Source organism: Hyperolius riggenbachi, chromosome 9 (genome assembly GCF_040937935.1).
Source record: "Hyperolius riggenbachi isolate aHypRig1 chromosome 9, aHypRig1.pri, whole genome shotgun sequence".
NCBI classification, from domain to species: domain Eukaryota; kingdom Metazoa; phylum Chordata; class Amphibia; order Anura; family Hyperoliidae; genus Hyperolius; species Hyperolius riggenbachi.
Genome location: NC_090654.1, coordinates 33,282,125 through 33,305,652, shown reverse-complemented (window position 1 = coordinate 33,305,652; position 23,528 = coordinate 33,282,125). Strand labels below are relative to the sequence as shown.

The following is a 23,528-nucleotide window of genomic DNA, read 5'->3' as shown; positions in this document are numbered from 1 at the left end:
ACCTTACTGGTTCCTGTACTGATAACTTCCCTAACAGAGAAAACCAAGCTCTTTTTGGCCAGAAAGGTATTATTAGTATGCCTGATGCTTTCTCCCTGTAAATCTTGTTGAGGATTTTTGGAATCAACCTGAACAGCGGAAAAGCATAAATCAGATGATCCCTCCAGCTCAGGGCAAATGCATCCACTGCGATCGGATTGTCGGTGGGACAGAGGGAACAAAATTTGTGACATTTTGTATTCTTCCTGGTCGCAAATAAGTCTATTGTCGGAGTCCCCCATTTGCGTGTCAGACTCTGGAAGACCTCCTCGTTTAGTATCCAATCGTCTTGACTCAGTTGTGACCGGCTGAGGTAATCTGCAACAACATTTAAGGTTCCCTTTAGGTGTACTGCCATCAATGACGCTAGATTCATCTCTGCCCACTGAAGGATCCTGCTCCCAGGAGCTGGCGTCTGTGGTTATCATCCTTTGGTATGGCAAGTCCCATAGTCAGCCCTCCCTTAGGTGAGATGGCTCCAACCACCAATGAAGTGACCTCTTGACATAGTGCGGTATTAGTACCCTCTTGTCTAATGCATTCTGTTTCCTGTTCCAAGATTGTAAAATCCATAGTTGAAGTTGTCTTGAATGCATCTGGCCCCATAGGACCGCCGGGAATGAGGATGTCATAAGACCGAGCAGAGACATGGTTTTTCTTAGAGTGATGGTAGTTGAATCCTGAAAAGAAACAACATTCATTAATAAAAGTTCTCTCTTTTGTGCAGGGAGATACTTTGATTAACAGTATCTATCTGAAAACCCAGGAAAATCATAATCTGAGATGGAGTAAGGGATGATTTTTTCCAATTGATTAACCACCCCACAGATTCAAGAACCATCACTGAGGTCTGAATCTGGGTGGATACTGACATAGCCGAGTCTCCCCATAAAAACAAATCGTCTAGATATGCTATGATTTGAATCTCCTTAAGTCTTAAAAAAGGCAAGAATTTCAGTCATTACTTTCGTAAACAGCCAAGGGGCTGAAGAGAGGCCAAATGGAAGAGCTGTAAATTGATAGTGTCTTACCTCGCCTGCTTGATGTATTGCAAACCTCATGAATGCTTGCGACTCCGGATGTATTGGAATATGAAGATAAGCGTCTTGTAGATCTAGAGACGCCATGTAAGCTCCGTCTTGAAGTAAGCCTAGTACAGACCGAATGTTGTCCATTTAGAATTTTCTGTAACGAATGAATTTGTTCAAAGTCTTTAGATTGAGAATAAGTCTGAAGTTCCCTTGCGGCTTTTTAACCAGGAACACTGGGGAGTAAAAGCCCTGTCCTCTTTGACCTCCTGGAACTTCTCTTATTACCTGCTTTTCCCAAAGATCTGACACTGCACTTTGTAAGGCTAAACTCTGTTCTGTTATGATGGGGGAGGGGTTACCAGAAATCTTGTGCTTGGTCTCTCCACAAATTCCAGTCTGTAACCCTCTAGAATAATTGTTCTTATCCAAAAATTGTTGGTCAACGTATACCAGTTCTCTATGAAGAGAGCCAGTCTGCCCCCTACTGGAATCCTGGTGTCATTGTTTTTTAGGCACATTGGCTGGAGAGAAGGTAAATGAGGATTTTCCTTTCTGATCCTTTTGTGCTCTACAGTTTATTCTAAGCCCTGGCCTAGTCTCTGACACCTGCTTTCTTGAACCTCGAAAGGAATGTCTAAACCTGAGAGTTTTCTTTTTATTTGGAAAGTTCTTCTTAAAGTCTGCTGATCTCTCTAATGTTTCATCTAATGTTGTGCCAAATAACAAATTACCTTCACATGGAAACCCACACAGTTTTATCTTGGAGGAAACATCTCCTTCCCAGGGTCTCACCCATATTCCTCTTCTTGCTGAATTGGATAAAGCAGAAGCTCTTGCAGTTAGTCTCACAGTCTCATCTGCTGCATCTGTAAGATAATCTACTACATGGAACAGATTAGGAAAAGATTTGAGTATAACATCTCTAGGCGAACCCTCTGCGATATGCATCTCTAATTGTTGTAACCATATTTTTAAACGACCTTGAAAAGGCCGTACTAGCCACTGCGGGTTTGAAAATCAGAGTAGTTGTTTCCCAATTTCTCCTTAATAGATTATCAACCCTTTTATCTAGGGGATCCTTCAGTACCCCAAAGTCCTCTGGTTTAAAGGGGTATTTCCTATTCATAGACTTAGGCCAAAAAGCTCTCTTTCCTGGGTTTTGCCATTCCTTATCAATTAATTCTTTTAAGGTAGAATGAACCGGGATAAAACTTTTTTGATTATCTATCAGACTTTTATACATCCTGTCTAACGTGGAAAGATCCTTTTCCTCTTCCTTAATATCCATAGTAGCAAACATTGCACTTAACAATTGATCCATATTATCCATAGAAAAAGCAAATCTCTGCCTGCTGAGATTCACCAACAGACATTAATGTTTTGGGAGAGGAAGGAATCACATTAGGTAATGATTCAGGTACTGCTGAAGAGGTAGATGGGGCAGACTCCTTATAGGATTGGAAGGTAGCCTTTATCTCTGACTTCATCCATCCCATAAGATCTTTAAACATATTTGGGGTTTCCTCTTTAACCACTTTCTGAGTGCAGGAATTGCATAAACTCTTTCCTGATGCAGTTGAAATCTTTGCTGCACACAAAGCACATTTCTTTTCTTTACGCTTTTGCTCAGCTTTTGGCAATTGCGCTGAAGAATGGCTTGATTCAGCTCTTGTTTCCTTTACTTTAACCGGCTTGTCAGCCTTATCCGGTCTGGGCTACAAGCAAGAAAAAGAAAGGACTAACTTACTATCTATAATATCAGAGACCAGAAGCAATAAAGCCCACACTGTGGGATTACATACCAAACCAGCACTGGAGCTCTGCTCAGCAGATCCCTGCGGAGATACGTCTGATCCTTCCATAGTAATTGAGTATAATGGGAAGAACAGACTGAGTTGCTTTAAATGTCTGCCTGGTTCCACCCATAAGGGCTTCCCCCCGCAATGACAACCATGCACATAAGTTCCCTCCTGACCCTTTAGCCTGGACTTACTTAGCCGCCAGCAATGAAAGGGTTAATTTCTGGACGGCGCTCAGCATCCTGCCGCTTACCGCTGCATGCCGCCCCCACGCCAGTCCAGCTTCCGCTCTGCTTCCTAGAGGGGCGTGCCCAGACTTCTTCCCGGTCACCTGACCCGGATGAGCCAATCCGACCTCTGCAACGCCGACCACTGCGCGCGCACTGCACGCACAGAATCTCGCCCCATAAGTCTCAGCGTCTTCCTGAGGTCTGTAATTCCGGAGCCGGCGTCCTCTCCCCACATCAATCCCGACTGGCTGGTGTGTACACGGGGGGAACAGCCGCTCAGAGCCTGCCAACTGACATGGACTCTCCTGATCGATCCTTACTGAATGTGAGTTCGAGTTGGGGATATATATATATATATATGTATGCTGCTGCAGGGTATGCTAATTTTTAACCTTCTCCTGTCCAATAGTATCTGGAGGGAATTTATCTCATATGGGTGCTGTCCTGGAGACGACCCTGGGAAAAATGTTTTCATCCTTCTCAGATACCATTTAATTTGTAGTCACCAAACCAAATTTTAACATATTTGATTTCATGAGCAAAGAGTACATTTGCATAAATTAGAATCAACGCAGAATTATTTCCATCGCATTGACCATCTCTATTAGTGACACGGCTACACATCAGGCTTTATACTTACAGCATAATGTTATTTAGTATATGTAAGAGATTCCTGTGTACACATAAATACTGTACAGTCACAATCAGATGTATATATCTTGACTTTAAAAATACAGTGACTGCTTTATTGAAGCAGCACAAGTAACTAATTTTGATTGATTTATTTCATTTTTGTGGACTAAGCACAGCTATTACTGTATGTAGAAATTATGACCATTATCTAAGAAATAGAAAATATGATAAAATGTTCTATTTTAATTACATTTTAAATTCATTAGGAGTCGGTGCATTTTTTCCCGACTCCAGGCACCCAAAATTGCCCCAACTCGACTCCACAGCCCTGGTTTTTACATCGGATTCCGATTTTTAATAGTTACTGCACCCTGAATATATACAGAGTACATTTCTTTTTTCCTTCTGTCCTGTGCAAGAGTTTAGGTCCACTTTAAATGCTGAATTATAGCAAATGCCTTGTTTTTAGAATGCAAATTACATTGAGCCTTAATATGCCCTCATGACATTCGTAGAGAACAGTTTATGACTTCCATGCATTGAACTGTATTTTCCCATGTGTCCCGTTATTACATGGTTAATATCAGCACCACACATTGTGATAGAGACATAGTTTAATAATAAAGGTGCATTTTTTCAGTTTTGCATCCATCACTTATTTCAAGCCCATAATTAACAAAACAGTAATATACCTACATACATATTTAGAAGAGTCCCTAAGGTAACTATTTTTTTCAATATTTTTTGGTGTAGCTATTGGAGTGTGGAGGGACTATTAACAGTAAAATTACATCTGAAAAAAAAAAAATTCCAGATAATTTTTTTTTTACTATTTTGCCACAAGATGCCCTCAGCTTACTTCTGCACGCGAAAGTAAAGTGTGGCCAGGACCGTTGGGGATTTATGAAAGACCGAGCCATCTCGCTGAGTGTCACGTCTTTCATATGGAGACTTAGATCAATGAATGGTAACTGTGTACCCATACATTAATCTCCGGGCTAACGGAAGGTAGCAGGAGCACGTGCCGGTGCAGCGGCAGCAAGGCATGCCATCTGGATGGATATATCAGTCCAGATAGACCTAAGCAGTTAATGTAATTTTAAGTTTGCCGCTAGAGTTGGGCGAACAGTTCGGCTGTGTTAGCCGAACTGTTCGGCTGCCCAAGCTGTCATTTATCTTTGGCTCTTACTACTTCCGGGTCGCAATGACTCGGAGTAGTACGTCTGCGCTGGCCCGGCGGAGCGCGTCCTAGATCGCGCTCCCGTTGCCGGGCACTCTGCGCATGTGTGTGACGTCATGAGTGACGTCACACACATGCGCAGAGAGTGCCCGGCAACGGGAGCGCGATCTAGGACGCGCTCCGCCGGGCCAGCGCAGACGTACTACTCCGGGTCATTGCAACCCGGAAGTAGTAAGAGCCAAAGATAAATGACAGCTTGGGCAGCCGAACAGTTCGGCTGCAGTTCGGCTAACACAGCCGAACTGTTCGCCCAACATTATTTGCCGCTATACACTTCCCTCAGTTACCAGGAAGGGTTTGTTAGAAGTTTTACTTTCCTTTTTATGAACGAACATGGCTCCCGACTGGAGTCATGTTCATTCATTCCCATGCACTTACATTGGCTCAGGAAACATGTTCCTGTTTGCCAATTACTGTCCCTTAATTCCGCTGTGAACGAGCTGTGGGCGTGTGCATCTGCTGCCGACTGACAGGACGTGTATACATGCCCTGGTTAAAAGACAAAACAGGATGCATACAAACGTCCAGTTTGAGTTAGCTGGTTAAAATGTATAGGCAAATTGGCTTTTTTTTTTATTAACTACATTCTGCTGACAGTCAGACTTCAGGCCACAGCCTCCAAGACCAGCCTCATCTAACCCAGAGGTATTCTCTTACCTCTCCAAAAAATAAGGCTGGAAACACAAGTAAGAATACAAAATAGATAACGCATTTCATGGGTACAAGCCAGCTTCCTCAGGTCAATACACAGCGCCTTGCAGCAGAGTAGGTAGAGTGTGGGCATCTAACCCAGGCACAGGGTTTAAATTAACCATAATTTATCCACAAACCAGATACACGTTGAACAATGGAAATAAAAATTTATTGTCTTTCAGAAATAAAACTGCTACAGTATAAAATAAGTCACAACACAAATGGGTCACAAATACAGAACGTTTGTGGCGGAGAAAGGGCATTGGTCCTGAATTAGACCTTGTATCTTCTGCCATGGGGGAACCAAAGCCTGCAAAAAGAAAAATAAAAAAGTTAGCCAGCGACTCAGACATTTGACAAAATGTAAAACAGTATAGGCTGGTGATGACAGCACAAGTAGGGGCAGTCCCTGGCATGGGGCACATGCTGACATGACAAGAGCGCTCCAGTGATCTTTACCTAGTAGGCGTCTGTAGGACAAAGTGTCATGTAGATGCTACTAACTGCACATCAGAAAACGCCACTGCAGCAATACAGGGAAGGCAGAACCTCCATGCCCATTTTAAACTGGGGTTCAAATAAAACTATTTGCTTTAGGCCTCTTTTCCATAGGTGTCTGAACTGCTCGTTTGTTAAGCAGTTCAGTCTCCCATCTGCCACTCAGATGCTGCAGAGTGGCAGTGGTTGTAACCATGCGTGGCAAGCGCTGACTTCATAAAAAAAGTCTCCTTTTGTGTTTGAGCACAGCGCATGCAACTGCATGGGAGGAGGAGCCTGTGTCACCCGTGCCAACAGCCAGCTGGTGGATGGGATCAGCTGACAGATCGTGAACTCACAGCCGGTCAGATGCTGGTGGGGAAAAGCCTTATAAAAGCGTCAGATTATTCAACTGGACTAGGCAACAAACCTTTTAGGCCCGTACAGTCGCCAGTGAGGGATTCCTACCCGATAGTATAGGGCCAACACTTCATAGGCATCACTTGCCTGCAGGCTGGCAACATGTTCTGTCGCTATGCAAGGTGATTATGTGGCACGAGAGCCATGTCACAGCAACAGAGGCGACTAGGGAGAGCAATGCTGCTAGCTGATTGGCCAACTCTGCCCAGCCAGCATAACAGAGGCAGATGTACATGCGCTCAATCAGCAGACACTGTTAGCGACCACCTCAGGCCAAGTTTTATCTAGCGCGTTTACAGCTTTTCACTTAGCACCTTCCCAGATATTCATGGCTCAGCACCTTCCCAGATGTTAATGGCTCATCTACAGACTAAACAGGAGTGTCCACAAAGTCTTGACAACCTGGGCAGAAGTGTAGCGGTAAGCCCTCCCACTATGACATGCTGGTCACAGGTCTAAACCCCAGGCCAGGACACAATCTGCATGGAACTTTGGTATGCTCTGAGTTTCTATTAAATACTCAGGTTTCCTTTTACATTCAAAAAATTAAGTCAATTTGCTCGACCAAAACTGGTCTTTGATTAGGATTTACACGTGAACAATTCCTGCTTGAAACCTGAAATAAACATGGAGGCTCCCTGCACACTGCAAATCCGTATCCGTTTCCGATTTTCCTTGAATACATTCAACAGAAAAACAGATCAAAAAACGCAGCATGCAGTTAAGATTAAAAATCTGAATCGGAATCGGATGTAAAAACAGATTAAAAAGCGGAATCGGAATCTGAAATGCATGCAGTGTGCAAGAGGCCGGAATGCTCACCGACTGGTGTGGGTAGAGCAAGGACACTTGAAAGGAGTGAACCTCTACGCTGGTGAAAGGGTTTAGTACGGAATTAATTTTCATGCAATTTTGGAAGCAAATATCCTCAATTTATTGCAACGGAATACAAAATTAATCCAGGGGGCTAGCTGGATCAGATGGCCTCAATTACCACCTCTTGTAGCCTTTGAGACTGCATAATGCAGGGTCACAGCGCTTTGAGCCCCCAGGGAGAAAAGCACTATATAAATATTGTTGTGGCCGGACATCATCCCTTTCAGTGACTCCTGGAGTCACAGTGATGCAGCTGTATGTCTCCACAGAGCAGGAAAGTAGAGAGCAGCAGAGCTGGGCCTCAGAGGGACAGTTACTGAAAAGACCATATACTCGAACACTTCTGCTTGGGTCTGGTATAAAGTCTGATAGATATGAAAATTATGGTCTGTGTAGGTATTCTGAACACCTGGTGGAGGGGGCCACCATGGCCTTATGTGAAGCAGAGAGGGCTGCTGCAGTCACAACGACCTGCATTTGGTGATCGGTCGTACTTCTAATAGCAGCACAGCTGTCAGTGTAACCTTTGTAGAAGTGAGAACATTAACATTTCCTTTAATCAGAACAGAGACTAGATGGCATTTCATGCTCAGACTTGTATATTCCAGGAGGGGAGGCTTATAATGGATGATTGGGATGAAGAGTACCTGTCATCACTCCTGAGTCTCCATGTTCTCCTCTTCCTCTGCACCTTCGGGGATATCAGGACCTGGCTCTTCATCCTCTCCTTCCTTCTTCTCTGGGGGGCGCTCATACGCCTTCTCTGAGGGGGTCACTATAACACCATCCCAGGTGGACATAGATGTGGCCAGAGCTGTAGCAAGAGAGATCAGGAACAGTTAGAGGGGAAACGAGGCAATGTGAGGCTCTAAACACTTATGTAATCTCAGCATATGGCACTTTACAGATCTTGAGAAAATGATAGGAGCAAAATTTTATTCACAGGACCGATTGTTCCAGTCCTAGAATGCAAGCAGGCTGCTAGGCACTACATAACAGAACACTTTCTATTTAGGTTTAAAGATTAGGGAACTTTTCTGCAATTGAGTTTTGCCATTTTTACTGGCAGCTAGGGACACAAGTAGAAACGCAACATGCAGGACTTTTGCAACAGGGCAAATCTGGATTGCAAACAGATCACACCAGCATATAAAACACATCCCACAATCTATTGAGGTCCTTAGTTTTTTTTGATTTTGTGGCAAACTGATTGCAAAAGGTCCATACTGGAGAAAAAAAAAAAAAAAAAAAAAAAAAGGAGGAAAGCATGAAAGTTCTCTCTACAAGACTGTTCTGCAGCACAAACATATGGATGCCTCAGCTATAAGCTACTAATGGGGAAAATCTAGCCTAATTCACATTCTACAACAGATCAAAACTGGATACCACAATATTATGCAAAATGGCTGCTTAGATTAGTAGCCAAATATGACCTAAACCAGGGGTGTCAAAGTCAAATACAAAGTGGGCTGAAATTGTACACTGGGACCAAATCGTGGGCCAACATCAATGCCTACTGGCCACCTTCCTGTATAGGGGAGGGAGGACTACTAGGGACCAGTTCTAAGGTGTCTAGTAGTCCTCCCTCCCCTATACAGTTCCCTGGGGTCTAGAGACCCCCACCTTCCCGTTTACAGTTTGTGTTTAGTGCTTTCCCCCATATGGCTTCCCTGGTGTTCTAGGGCTTCACCTCCAATATAGCTTCCCTGGTTGTGTAGAGTGGGCCAAACAATGCAAAGTGGGGAAACCACTTGGGGCCAAATTTAATGGCTCTGAGGACCAAATTCGGCCCGCGGGCCAGAGTGACATGCATGACCTAAAGGGAATTTAAAGGTAATTGACAGATGACACGTTTGGGCCAATAGGGAAAGTTTGAGCTGCGCTGCTCTGAGAGCGACCTCTTGCCTTCCAATCTTTGGGCAGAGCCACACTGCAGATCGCTTTTCGATCTGTCACCGCTGCATTTGTGGTTTTAAACACTCCCATGGAATTGCATTAAACACTGGTAGGCCCTTAGAAGCTATTGTGGTATTAGAAAACTGCACTGACAGAATCTGAAGCTCGATACATGCGTTCATAGCCAATACGAGGCAGCACTTTGCTCTGGACACTTACCACTGGCATCCCCCTCCAGGCCGAGGATCTTGCGGTATCCACCGTGAGACAGAATGCGGACCAGGGTCTGAGCTGTGTAACACACCATATCCTGGGGACAAGTCAAGGAGGCTTTAGTTAGAGACTAAACATTTTCAGCCTTATTTCTTCTATCCTATAAGTTCCTATACCTGTTCTAGTGTGGACTGCCTTACTGCAGCCTTTCCTAGTTGCACAGTGGCTGTGTTATCTATGTTATATAATCTAATCTTTCCTGTGTTGGGCTCAGGCACACAGGCTGGAATTGTGCTGTGCTGCTTGTGATAGGATAGAAGCTATATACACACGCCCTCTCCACGCCCCCCCCCCCTACACTCTGTAGGGCACACACTGAGCTACTCTCAGCCTATCACATGCTGTTAGCAGCCATGTCTTGTTAGTAAACACTGCCTAAAACTGGCAATTACAAGCCAGGATTGCAGCAGGGAGAGGCAGAAACAGCAGAGGGGCCCAGGAGAACATAATAGAATGGCATGCTTTTTATTGTAAGAATTTTAGAATACAGATTCTCTTTAAGACCACCTAACCCTGTATATCTTGCATAGAAAGATTCAGATTGTTTCAAATACAGAAATATGGGCAAGTGACTTATCCTCAGCACCTGCTGACATACCTGGGGCTTCCTCCAGCCCCATCAGCTTGGATCGCTCCCACGCCGCCGTCCTCCGATGTCAGCAGCTCCGGTACCAGGTCCCCGCACTTCTGTCAGTCTACGCAGGAGAAGTGCACTCTGCAGCTGCTGGATACGTAAAGGGCGCACTTCAGTCAGTAGGAGCCAGTCTGACGTAAGGGAAGTGCGGGTACCCGTACCGGAGCTACAGACATCGGCGGCATGGGAGTGATCCAAGCTAATCGAGCTGGATGAAGCCCCAGGTATGTATAAATTTTGTTTTCGGGAGCTCCGAGTCCCTTTAAAGGAATGTGGCCCAGGCCGCATTAAAACAAACAAACAAAAAAAAAAAAAAAAAAAAAAAGCTTTGCCTAGGCCTGGTCTACAGGATGCAAATCTTTATGCAAGTGTACAGCATGAAATGGACCAAATGCTACGGCATTTCATTGGCCCCTTTTTCAAGCTTCATAAAGTCACAAGAGCTCAGCATGAAAGTGTGCATCTTATTGACAAATTGTGAGGTATGCCTGATGAAATGAGTGCTTGCCAATCAGAAATACAAATTGTAATGCTGAGAAGGGTTGCTGTGTGCCCAACGAGGCGTCTCACCTGCTGTTCCAAGGTCATGACAGTGTGGACTCTGAAGTTCCCGCTCTCACATGGGTCAGTAATACCAACAGACCCGGGGAGGAAGAGACCAGCAGCCAAAATCTGGAGGCATCGTCTAAAATAGGGAGAGACATTTGTATCACTTTATAGAACCACCAAGATTACCCCCTACCCCCAATTATATCCAAGCTCCCGCTTACCTGTACCCCACGTTTAGGGCCAGAGGCTGCCTTGCTGGATTGTTCATGATAGCATAGTGGGCCAAGAGGTCCAAAATCCAGGTGGTGAGGGGCTCAAATCCTGCAAAACGACCCCTCAGATCTTTCAGTAACCGGATCAGAACCTTCACTCTGCAGGGAAAGACAGCATGGTGTCAACACCGTCAACTGGGGAACAGCAGCTTAAAGAAAGACTGAAGCTAGGATAAATTCTATTTTTTTAACTTTTACTCCTGTCAATGACCATAACCCCTGCTAAACTTCAACTATCCTGCAGCAAAATGAGGGGTTTATACCCCCCAAATCCCCTCTTTGTCCAGGGAGCGCTTCCTGTAGCTCTGCCTCTCAGCGAGTCAATCCCGGGAGATCTGCCGGCAGATTGACGTGCATGGAGGCAGAGCTGTAGCTCATTGCTCTGCCTCCCTGAGCAGCTAAATCCACGACCAAGAAAGATGTGGATTTTGCAGGGGGATTTGGGGGGTATAAACCCCTCGTTTTGCAGCAGGATATCGGCGGTTTTGCAGGGGTTATAGTAATTGACAGGAATAAAAGTTAAAAAAAAAAAAAATAGAATTTATCCTCGCTTCAGTCTCTTTAAATCGCTGAGCTGGACGTGAGGAAGGAACACAAGCCAACTGCAAAGCTACAGCAAGCTCTAAACGCATGCCCATGGATCTGCAATATTGTCATAAGCACTTAAGCTTACTGGTACACAGCACCTCCACCCCATCTTTTGCTCCTAGTTGACACACTGCCAGGCACACTTACGTGGAGTGGGAAGCATTCTCTTCAAACCAGCGAGCGTGTCGGACTGCTGCAAGAGCACTCTGCAGAACCTTGATGTCCACTGTAATAGAAATAAAAATGTAAAAAAAACAAAAACAAAGACGTTCACAGCTAAAACGTAATACCAAGGTCACCACAGGGATCAGAGAGAATTCCAACAGCAAGCCTGGCAAAAATGCTTCAGCAGTTTAACCCGAACACTGGGGCCTCCCTGAGAAGGATTAGCAACAGCCCCCTCAATCTTTCCCACCCACCCCAAGCAGGTCCATTTCATTCTGCTTTTATTAGAAAAAGATTGGAGGGACAAGGCATCTCTTCAGAAGTTGTGAAAACCAATAGATGGGCTCTGGGTCTATGGCTGGCTTAGAAGGGTGTCCAGAATATAGCCTTTCAAGTGGTCATCTTTTCTTCAAGTATCAGTTTCTTTATCCATAGTTAGGAAATAGATCTGTGGTTTATTATTCCTGTAACAATTTGCATTGGCCATGTGCATAATTGACTCATGAACCTTAACATTTTGCAATGCTCTTAAACTTGACGAAAAACTTTAACAGGGTACATCTTGTAGGCTGTGTTCTCCGTGCTTATATAAATGAAAAACCTAGAGATCAAGGTGGTTATCTGCAACTGTAGTGTCGACACAGTACATCCACTAGCCTGTGCACATCAGCAGCTGGAGAGCATGTTCTCCAAATGCAGATGTAAATCTCATACAAGTAAAAGGCCAAGGCTCAGCAGGAGGGCACACATACAAAGAGGCGTCCTTTTATCAACTGGCTTAGCTCAGTCAGTAATGAGGTTAAAGTATGGAACTTTAAGTATTCAGATGTCCAATGCATAACTAGGTTAGAACAGTTATAACAAATATGCAGTTATTACAACCTATGCAATTTTTGTATTTTTAGCAACCAATTGAGGCTTGTAACAGCTCCAAGCCAATTTTAGCACCTTTTATTTCTTGTTACATTTCCCTGCGTCTAATTAGTACTGCTGTAATGTGTATTTATGGTCTTTTGTCACTAGGAGGCTGTGAAAGACAACAGGACTTAGTGTCTATATTTTCTGCCAGGAGAGAGATCAAAGCATTCCAAGAATTTACAGCACAACAACTTCTGACAACTGAGGTCAAAAGCAGTGCACTTCTCTCAGACAACTATTGAAGCTGCTAATGCGAGAAATATATACACATTCTGGTGTAAAGCAGTTATTTCACGGGGATAACTGCGATACTAGTGTAAATACATATTGTTGCAACGTCAGTGGCTGAGTCCCATCAGACAGAGCATAGAAAAACAAACAAACGCTTAATTGAATTTAGTATAGTCTTCATTTGAGTCACCCATAACACCCCCCCCCCCCCCCCCCCCCCCCAAAAAAGGGCATTGATTTGAATAGCTCAGCCGCACTGCCCTGAAGCACCATCTTGCGGGTCTGACGTGATGTGGATCACATAAATTACCCCTGAATGGAGAGCTTGTTACTTACAGTGCAGTTCTGGGTCCAGCTTCCTCAGGTTTGGTGGCACTGTGGTGATCAGGATTTTCACAGTAGCATCTGCAGAGCTGATCTCAAAGCCAGTGTCATTTGTGAGCATGGACAGCACTAAAGGATAAACAGAGGTTATATTAGCCTCTATACTGTAGGAATCCTGGGGAGAAGATAAGAGTCTTATAGCCATTTACCTTCAGAAGGTTCTTGCGATCGGAGGGTCTCGACAACCTTCATACCGAGGGCAGCGACTGCTTCCACTGCAGGAGATACAAGGTCGTGATTAGCATCTGCAGACAGGGCATGCTGGAGTAAAGGGAAAGGCTATGGGCTTAGCTCTACTTACATGTGGGTAAGATCTTCAGGATGACAACTAAATCTGCCACGTTGTGTCCGGCGGTCATGGTGCCCTTCTTGTAGGAGCCCACTTGTCGCACCTCTTCAATTTGCTGCAAGATGGAAGAGTAGTGTCACCACAGCAATCTGACCCAACAAGGAGGTCACCACAAGGCTCCACCCTCCTACAGTAGTGACTGCCACTCCCTGCAGCCAGCCTTTCTACCCCCTCCACCCCCCCCCACCAGGTGATAACTTCTCACACTTTACACTTGCATTCCTCTCTGAATTAACATCCCACCTTTAACTTTAGAATTCTGTTATTTAAGGAATGAAACCTTAACTTAAATCTCTTAAGACAGAATTCTTAACTTTGTTTTCCTGAGGTAAATTGTTTAGTGAATACTACATGCTTTATCACCATGGCAAGAACAGTAAAAAGAAAAAACAAACTCAGAAACATTACTAAAGACAGGAGGGGAACTTATTGAATTGTGGCCAGTTAGTTTATCTGTATGTCCATATGCTGCTCAGACGCAACTGACAGCAGATTGTGTCTTTATCCCAACATTACCCAGATAACTCAAAACTCACCACTTCAAAGTTTCCAGGGGCTACAATCAGGTTGTCGATGACGTTGTTGATCTTTGTTACCAGTGAAAGGATGGATGCCTGCAGGAAGAAACATCAGGTTAATCCCACTGCTCCTCATTCAGTTCTATGACAGAACAGTGACCCCTGGAGGTAGGCCAGCAGACAGACACTCACCTGCTCGTTGGCTGTTGGGGCGAGGTCTTGGTTTCGTTTGAGCAGGGCTTCACTGAAGGTGGCATCATCTGGGGCAGTTTTAACACGTGGGAACGCCATCTCACACTGAAAAGAAAGGAGATTGGTCAGAGGCAGGAAGAGCCAGCATATAACTGAACACCAAGATAAAGGATGCAGCTACTCACCACATGGAAATCAAATGGAATGTGTGGAACAAATGGCCTGAAACTGCAAGAGAAAAATTGAAATCAGCATCAGCAACCTGCTTCTCTGAAACTCCTAAATTAGGTCTTCTAAATCCTAGGTTCTCAACATGCGGTACGCGTACCCCAGGGGGTACTTCTGATGGGTCCAGGGGGTACTCGGGCTTGATATACTTAACCAAGAATGATAAATTTAGAGATTTAGAAAATTATAATTCTTATTTAAACAACATCAAATTTGTATTTTAGCTAATTAAAAGCAATAATAAATGCTTGCACATTGTTTAGAACCAATTATCATGTACTACGATTAAATATATATTTGTCAAGGGGTACTTGCGATCATGTTTACTATGCTAGGGGGTACTCGATGAGTACAGGGTTTTAAAAGGGGTACACACTTATAAAATGTTGAGAAACACTGTTCTAAATGAGCAGAGCCTTCTATGGAACCTGCAAGATACCAGTATACTCAAAATCTTAAAAATTGTCTACACACCACAAGATCTACCTGTGTGATGAGTGTAAAGCCTGAAACCAACAAAAATCGCTAGGGATTTGTATGAGCGTTTTGTAAGCCATTTCATGAGCGTTTTCGTGCGCTTTTGGTAGCGATTTTAAAGGGCCCATTTACACTTTCAAATCAAGTGATTTTTTGCGTTGATCGCCATTTACCCTTGGCGATTTTTTAGTGATCGCATTTAGCGCTTCTATGGTACTGAAACGCAATCGCCAGGAAATTGTTCAGGCCACGCGTTTGGCAATTTGCATTAATCACCAGCGATTAACACATATTGCCCAAGTGAGAGCGGCCCATAGGATATTATTGCACTAGTGCTTTTAAAAACCGCTATCGCTTTGCCAAAATCGCCGGCAAAACGCTCTAGCGTGAATGGGCCCTCAGGGGCTGTTTCCACTACACCCAGATTGGATGCAGAAAAACTCCAATGAATGTCTATGGGCCTGTTTCCACTAAATGTGATTTTTATGATGCAGCTTTTCCCATAGGCATGCATTGGATTTTTATGCATCCAATCGGTGTGTAGTGGAAACAGGCGTTATTTTTGCCAGCGATTGTGTAGCGTTTAACTGATTGGTCGTTTCATTTTACAGTGTGTAGCAATTTCAAAATGCTAGCAAAATCGCTCTGTGTAGGTTTTAATGAGAGATTACGGCAGTGTTTATATACTTTACATTGCAGAAACGCTAACAATGCTGCATGTCCTGCATTTGCAATTTTGGTAATCACTCCAGTGGAATTTGGCCCATCCACGAACATTAGCTGAGCGTTTAGGGAAATCGCTAGCGGTTTGAATCGCTCCCTAAACTCACAAAATCGCTCTAGTGGGTTTCAGCCCTAAGGCTGGTCCATACAATGATAGCCAGCTATGTGGCACAGCAATGGATTCCTCTGAAAGTACCGATTGAGAGAGAAATGTATTCCTTCCACAAACTACATAGATTTATATTAGATTCCTACTAGAAATCAAATTAAAAAAAGGCAACCAGCACAGCACTATGGGCTGTCAATCTACCGCTCCTAATCATCCTAGATCTTCCCTCCTGTCGATACTGGATTGATTGTAGAAACACCCCCCCCCCCCCCCCCCCAAAAAAAAAGGCATTGAGAGGGAATCAATTCACAGCAGTTTGATCAAATCTGCCAGGAATTGAATGGGAATCTCTATAAAGGTGCCCATACACTGAGCCGATTCAAATTGATCGCAAATCATTTGACCAATCGATCGATTTGTGGCCGATTTCAATCGCTCTGACATGCTAGAAAATCTCGGTCAATTTGTTGATTGCTTATCATTTTGCATTGGACCTAATGGAAATCTGATGGCAAAAAATTCATTTTTACAATAATTATGTATGAATGATTTAGTCAGTGTTTGCTCATTGTAAAATCTTTCCTCTCCCCGATTTACATTCTGACATTACATGGTGACATTTTTACTGTGGGCAGGTTATGTAGCTGCTGCATGCTGTTTTGGCTGTTAGAGACAGCTGTAAACAGCTAATTCCTGTCAGTGAACATTGTTACATTGTGGCAGTTTGCCCAGAGTACCGCGGTACTCAGAGCTTCTTGTGGGAGGGGTTTCAGCACAAAATCAGTCATACAGCGCCCCCTGATGGTCTGTTTGTGAAAAGCATTATATTTCTCATGTAAAAGGGGGTATCAGCTACTGATTGGGATAAAGTTCAATTCTAGGTTGGAGTTTCTCTAAAAGCGGAGAGATGAAAAGCTACTAAAAACCAGTAGCTTGTCCATCTTATCTAAAGTTTAGATCGTTTACACAGCAAATCTAGCTGCAAGCTGCTTCTACAGTTTATGATTACTTATTACTGTTATACAATGAGAGCAGTCATGTTCTGTTTGTCACATTACACACAGGCAAGCTGCTGTGCATCTCCAAACTCCAGCCCTCAGCCTGTGAAAACTTCCCTCCCCTCTGAAATCTCTGGCTAGTAACCTCCTCAGGATGAGCTCCCATAAGCCCTTGCTATTAAGGCTCAGAATGCCAAGGCTCTCTGGAGAAGCTGTGGGCAAGGCCTATTTAGGGGAGGGAGAGCTCTAGTGTTCTCCCCAGGCTGTTGTGTTGAGTACCCATCTGTCACCGGCACTCCTAGCTTAGTTGCTCACAGAAGCACCGGCCTGCATTCACTCGTCTCGCCCCACCCAGCTACTTTTTCATGCCACCCGGCTGGAAAAAATTCTGGGGAGAACACTGCTCTATATCTATCTTGAAGAATGCCCTATAAACTATATGAAAGGAACTCAATTACACATTGAGTAAAAGTTTAGCTCCGATCTACTTTAACCTCCTTAGCGGTATGCCCGACACTAGGCCTGAACGATTGATAGTTTTAATATCGAAATCGCGATCACGGAAACGATTCCGTGATCGCCACAGTGGCGGTTTTTGCTGATATTCCGCCGGACCTGTGCCCTCCCGCAGCTCAGGCTCTTGTGACAAACACTTTCCTCCACAGATTGTTTAATTCTGCAGACCATGGGGAGAGACAACGGCTATTTAGCTAATGTCTGGCTGACTTTTCCTCCCCAGTTATTCAACAGTTCCCATGCAAGCAGGGAGCAGAAAAGGAACCCCCCCCTTTCATTCTCAAAGTACAGGAGAAGAGAGCATGTGGATGGAGCTGCACAGCATGGAGATTGAGTAAGCAAGACTGAGTGCATGACTGTGTCAGAGTGTGTATCAGTGAGTGCTGGAGAAGTTGTATGGTGTGTGCGCATATTAGTGTGTGCATGTATGCATATCAGTGTGTGCATCAGTGAGTGCTGCAAGATTGAGAAGTGTGTATAGGTGTGTGTTAAAGTGCAAGATGGATACGTATCAGCGCAACCCCCCCCCCCCCCCCGCTTACCTTTAGGCTACCTATCCCACACCTGACATTAACCACCTCTGTGACATGGCTTTTATCCCAAGCACACACGCCAAGCATAGTAATATGTACTGCATGGGGAATCAAGGGACAGTGGCATGATAACTCCCCACCCCCTCAACTTGGTCTAATTTTTCAAATTTTGACCTACTGTCTATTTGTTTGGGCTTAGGATTTATCACAGCTCTGCTCCGCCTCCTTTGCGCAGACAAAGAGGCACATGCTTAAGCTTGATTTTGAAGAAAATAGTGAATCGAAATCGCAATTTCTGACAAAAAAAATCGTGCAATTCAATATTTTCCTAAAATCGTTCAGGCCTACCCAACACTGTCAGGCATACTGCTCTGTGGCCCCAGGAGTCCCCTTAATAAATGTTTGTTACAGTTACTGTAAATCCTCTCGCTAGCACTAGGCTAGCTAGTACTAGTGTTGGGCACCCCCAGATCCCTCATTTATACATTACCCAAGATCCAGCGATCACACAGCCTCCCGGCACAGCTCTGGTCTCTCTATGGGGAGGATTGGGTTTGTGCATGACGTCATGTGCGATCCTCCACATGAAGACCGGAGCTGTCTGGGGAGGCTGCGCAGATCGCTGGATAATGTATAAACGGGGGATGGGCGGCGATCAGAGGGTGCCGGACATTTGTACTAGCTAGCCTAGTGCTAGCTAGAGTGTTTTCAGCTGCGGGATCTCTTTGTTGGGAGCGTGCACAAAATGGCAAAGCCTCCTGAGCGGCGCAACACTCAGGAGGTTAAGAGGAAGCAGAAGATAGTTACCCAGTTCCAGGTCCCACTCTGGATCCAAAACGTCCACGTCCTCGGCCTCTTTCTCCCCTGAAAAGAAGAAAAGCCATTAGATAAACATTTAGATACAGAGCGCATAGGAGATTCAGTCTTAAATGGAACCTAAACTGAGAAGACCATGTATTTTCCCTTTAAAAATACTACCAGTTGCCTGACTTTCCTGCTGATCTTGTGTCTCTAATACTTTTAGCCACAGCCCCTGAACAGGCATGCAGATCAGGTGCTCTGACTGAAGTCAGACTGGATTAGCTGCATGCTTGTTTCAGGTGACCCGATGAGCTGTACTCGTTTCTGGTGTGCGATTCAGAGATCAGCAGGACTGCCAGGCAACTGGTTTTATTTATAACTTTAGCTGTCCTTTAAAGGACAACTAAAGTGAGAGGGATATGGAGGCTGCCATACTTGTTTTCTTTTAAAAATAAAACCAGTTGCCTGGCAGTCCTGCTGATCTCTGAATCGCACACCAGAAACAAGAGTACAGCTCATCGGGTCACAAAAATCTACTCTGCATGCTTGTTCAAGGTCTACAGCTAGAAGGCTAGATTTCCTCCTGAGCTGGACTCCAGGCACCAGGGGGATCAGTAATAACTGCCTCAATGGTCAATTTGCTAACGGTGACACAAATACAAGCCAGAGGGGAAAAGGAAAAATGCATCACTCCCTGGAGGAGCACAGGGGGCGATGAATTTTCACAATCTACTGGAGTGCAGAGGGTTGACCATTATATGCAAGTTCCATTATATGCATGGAGCACGGCTACCTTTGTGTACATTTCCAGAAGCAGAAAGACTTTAAAAAGGTCCATGCTCACCTGTGGGCTCAATCATATAGCTGTTATAACTAGGTATGGTTGATAGTTCTGAGTTGATTATGCAGCAGCTCCACTTCCAAGCTTCGTGAACTTGGAATTCTCATTGAGCTTCCCTAGCAGTAACAGAGGAGCTATTCTTTCAGATAGCAAACCCTGGGGCCAAACAATGTATACATACTATACGATATCAATTCAACATTTGTGACTCAAGCCTTAGATCAGAAGTATGTACAGCCTTCAGACTTCGCTCAAAGCATCATAATCATTAAATATCTGCTGATGGAACAAGAGGGGTTCTGTGCCTCTTAGAGAACTGGCAATAAGGGAAGGTCAGTGGGATGCAATGAATGATGAACTGATGTATAATTATGCAAATGTATGCACCTTGCAAATGGATACTTTTCAATCTCACCCTTACCCTACTGGCAAGAAGAAGTCTGAGCAGACTTCACTTAACCAGCTAATTGCCCTGTCCTCGGGTACTGCAGGGAGCCTCCTGCTTCGCCTCCCACTTTACAGTGGACCTGAACTCTTTGCACAGGACAGAAGGAAAACAGAAATGCACCCTGAATGTATTTAGAGAGGTTTACTGTCTAATTCCCCCTCACCTGTGACTAATCAGTTGCAATTTGATCATCCCCATGTCACATAACTGCCTATGGCAGATAAGCATATACGGTAAGGCCATTTGAAAGCACAAGTTAACCCTATGTCTGCTTCCATGAATAAGGAAGTAAAAACTGTGCAGATTTATTCCAGGATTTGTATCAGCTGTAATGCTGGGTATACAAGTTGAGATTTCCCGTTCGATTCGCGGGATCAAATGGATCAATTTGATTATTTCCAACATGCTAGATTCGGATTTCGATTGTTTCTGCCATCGATTTGCATGTTAAGTATGCCAAATCGGCGGTAGAAACTATCAAAATTTGAATCGATCCATTCGCTCCCACGAATTGAACGTGAAATCTCAACGTGTGTACCCAGCATAACAGGTTTTTGTGTACCCTCCTTATCGGTAACCCCGTGCTGGACAGGGGGTAAGCCGCGCAGGAGGATTTCTCAGGCCCCGCTGGGCCGATTTGCATAAATTTTTTTTTTTTTTATACACACAGCTAGCAGCGTGTTACTTACAATCGCCACCACTCGGTGTCAGAGGGTGCCCCCCCGAACGCTGAGGGGTGGATCGGGACTCCCTCTGACGTCATTGCGCCAATCGCCATGGCGACAGGGGAAGCCCTCATTGAAATCCCATTCAGAATGGGATTTCCTGACGGAGGGTAGGGGGATGCCGCTGCTCTGCAGCCATCATGTAGCTAGTGCTAGGATAGCTACATGGTTTTTTAATTTTTTTTTTAAATAGTGCTGCGTTGCCACCCTGGCGGATTTAATTGGCCGCCAGGGAGGTTAAAGGTTATTATGCTGTTGTGTGTCTTTTTAGAGCAGAGATCAGATCTGAGTTCAGGTCTGCTTAAAGGGAAGGTTCAGGGACTGTTTAAAAAAAATAAAAATCTGCATCCACTTACCTGGGGTTTCCTCCAGCCCGTGGCAGGCAGGAGGTGCCCTCGGCGCCGCTCCGCAGGCTGCCGGTGGCCGACCCGACCTGGCCCCTTCCGCGTTCCAAAGTGCGCCTCACGGCGGCGCGCTGACGTCAGACGTCCTCCGAGCTTTACTGCGCAGGCTCAGTAGTTCTGAGGGCACCTCCTGCCTGCCACGGGCTGGAGGAAGCCCCAGGTAAGTGGATGCGGATTTTTATTTTTTTTAAACAGTCCCTGAACCTTCCCTTTAAAGTCAGTAGGAGCTTGTAGGCTAAAGCCTGGTACACAATTATGATTGACCAATCACTGACTTACCACTTGCATGCAGTATGGGGGTTTACTTACACTGTTAGCATTCAATATACAGTAGAGTCCCTTTATATAGTAAACTCCAAGGGACCAGGAAAAGTAGTTTACTATCAGAATTGGTCATATTGTATATTTATACATATGCATTTGCTGGGACCTGAGGGCTGAGTTTAATATAACGAAATTCTACTGTAGTTGAACCTCATACTAAAAAAAGTGGTGGTAAAATTGGTCAGTGATCGGCCAATCATACCGCCTCCAAATAGTATAAAAGTCAGATATTGAATGCTATGAGCAGATTGTGTAGGACCTGCAGGTGAACCCTCATACTCCATGGAGGTGGTTAAAATTGATCAGTAACTGGCCAACCAAACAGTATAGCAGCCTTATGCTGGATACACGGTGCGTTCCCGCACTCGATTGGTTTATTTCCAACATGTCTGATTTGCATTTCGATGGACCATTGTAAAGTATGCCAAATCGACCTAACGGTCCATTGAAATGCAAATCTGACATGTTGGAAATAAACCAATCGACAGGATTCGAGCGGGAAATAAGAGTGCGGGAACCCACCGTGTGTATCCAGCATTAAGCGGAAAATGCACCTCTCACCAGTAGTAGACGGTTTAGGAGGTCTAAAAGCCCAAAACACAGTCCCCCAGAGTCATCTTTGAGGTCACATGACTCCACCATCTGGCCATAGGGAAAGCACCATTTCAGCTATAATAGTGTGACCTGTCCCCATCCTAGAGGCCCCATCGCATAATTACATCAATGGAAGTAACTGCAAGTCAAGTTTGGAAAGGCCCTCCTCTGTAACGGTGGGTCTCAAGAGGTTTTTGTAACTTTATAGATTTTTTTTAACACTACCTAGCAATTAAGCTATATGCTCCTTTATAAATGTTGTGGGCTTCAGCATTTTAGTTTAAAGTAATCTGCATCACTTTAAACTGAATTTTTTTATTATTACAACAATGATCCATTTACAATCATTTGAAAACATGTCCCAGTGGCGAGTGTAATAAGTGGTAGTCCCCATAGCAACTGCTTGTTCAGGTCAAAATTTTTATACGTATATTTAAATGGTTTGGATTGGGCAGTATAGAGCAGAGTTTGAAAAAAAACCCATTACACGGTCACCCACAGCAAACATTAACCAGGGGAAAAAACAAAACAAAAACAAACCCCCATCCCAAAATCACTTTAACCCAATTACGACCTCCCGCATTACTTTACGCAACACCGGCTAAACGTGAACCATGAAAGTAACTCATTCATATTCTGGACCCTCCCGCACTGCCTACAAGGCGACTTCCCGGTCACCATTCAGAAGTGTACTTGTCACTGTAGCAAACCCTTGCAGCCTCAGCACGAACACCTGATTGGCTACCAATTCCGGGTCGCCGCTTACGGAGACACATTTTGAGGCTCTATTACCGCCCGCTCCATTTTTGACCTAACAAGTTCACGTGCCTCTATAAGCCAACGCGGAATACATGTGTCGGGCCCGCCCGCACCGATATTCTGAGCTCAGCACGTGCGCGCTCCTTCCGCTCTCTGATAAAGGAGACACCGAGAAACTCCGGCCCTCCCGCGCGGCTCACCCAGGCCTCCCGCGCCATTCAGCGCCGCTTCCCGCCCACCACTCCCCGGAACGTTCCCGCACTCCCTCGAGACGCGCCCGCACCGCCTCGCTTCCTCCCCGGCTTCGCTTACCTCATGGCTCCGGCTTAGTTCCACACACGTTCCCAGACAATGAACACCCGCGTTCCCCTCGAGGCAGCGATACTGAAAGAACAAACCGGCCTTCTATTGGTTATAAACCCCGGCAGCCGGGCCAATCACAGCCTGGCTTGTTGCAGGACCGCCCATTATACAATATTCCTCTAATCACTTAGCAGTAGCTGCCTGGCGTCACCGTGACTGGCAAGAGACACAGCCACTCAGAGGCCAGAGCTGGGCCACGCCTGTCTGACGGCGGGCAGGGGAATGGTGGCGCTTTCAAAGCAGGAACAAAACTTTATTAGTGTTAAATTAACAAAACA

At 44.9% G+C, this 23,528-nt stretch overlaps 1 protein-coding gene across 1 annotated transcript; it reads right to left on the bottom strand.

Annotated features, from left to right (window-relative positions):
• Nucleotides 1-5,812: 5,812 nt before the first annotated feature.
• On the bottom strand, nucleotides 5,813-23,307 carry ILF2 (interleukin enhancer binding factor 2). The gene is made up of 14 exons (XM_068252421.1): nucleotides 23,200-23,307; nucleotides 18,799-18,855; nucleotides 14,593-14,635; nucleotides 14,408-14,512; nucleotides 14,234-14,311; nucleotides 13,650-13,752; nucleotides 13,498-13,563; nucleotides 13,301-13,417; nucleotides 11,798-11,876; nucleotides 11,012-11,161; nucleotides 10,812-10,926; nucleotides 9,554-9,644; nucleotides 8,086-8,252; nucleotides 5,813-5,975 (listed from the first exon to the last, which is right to left on the bottom strand). Exons 1-13 carry the CDS (start codon nucleotides 23,202-23,204, stop codon nucleotides 8,092-8,094), a joined length of 1,170 nt encoding a protein of 389 aa, XP_068108522.1. The 5' UTR covers nucleotides 23,205-23,307; the 3' UTR covers nucleotides 5,813-5,975; nucleotides 8,086-8,091.
• Nucleotides 23,308-23,528: the final 221 nt, after the last annotated feature.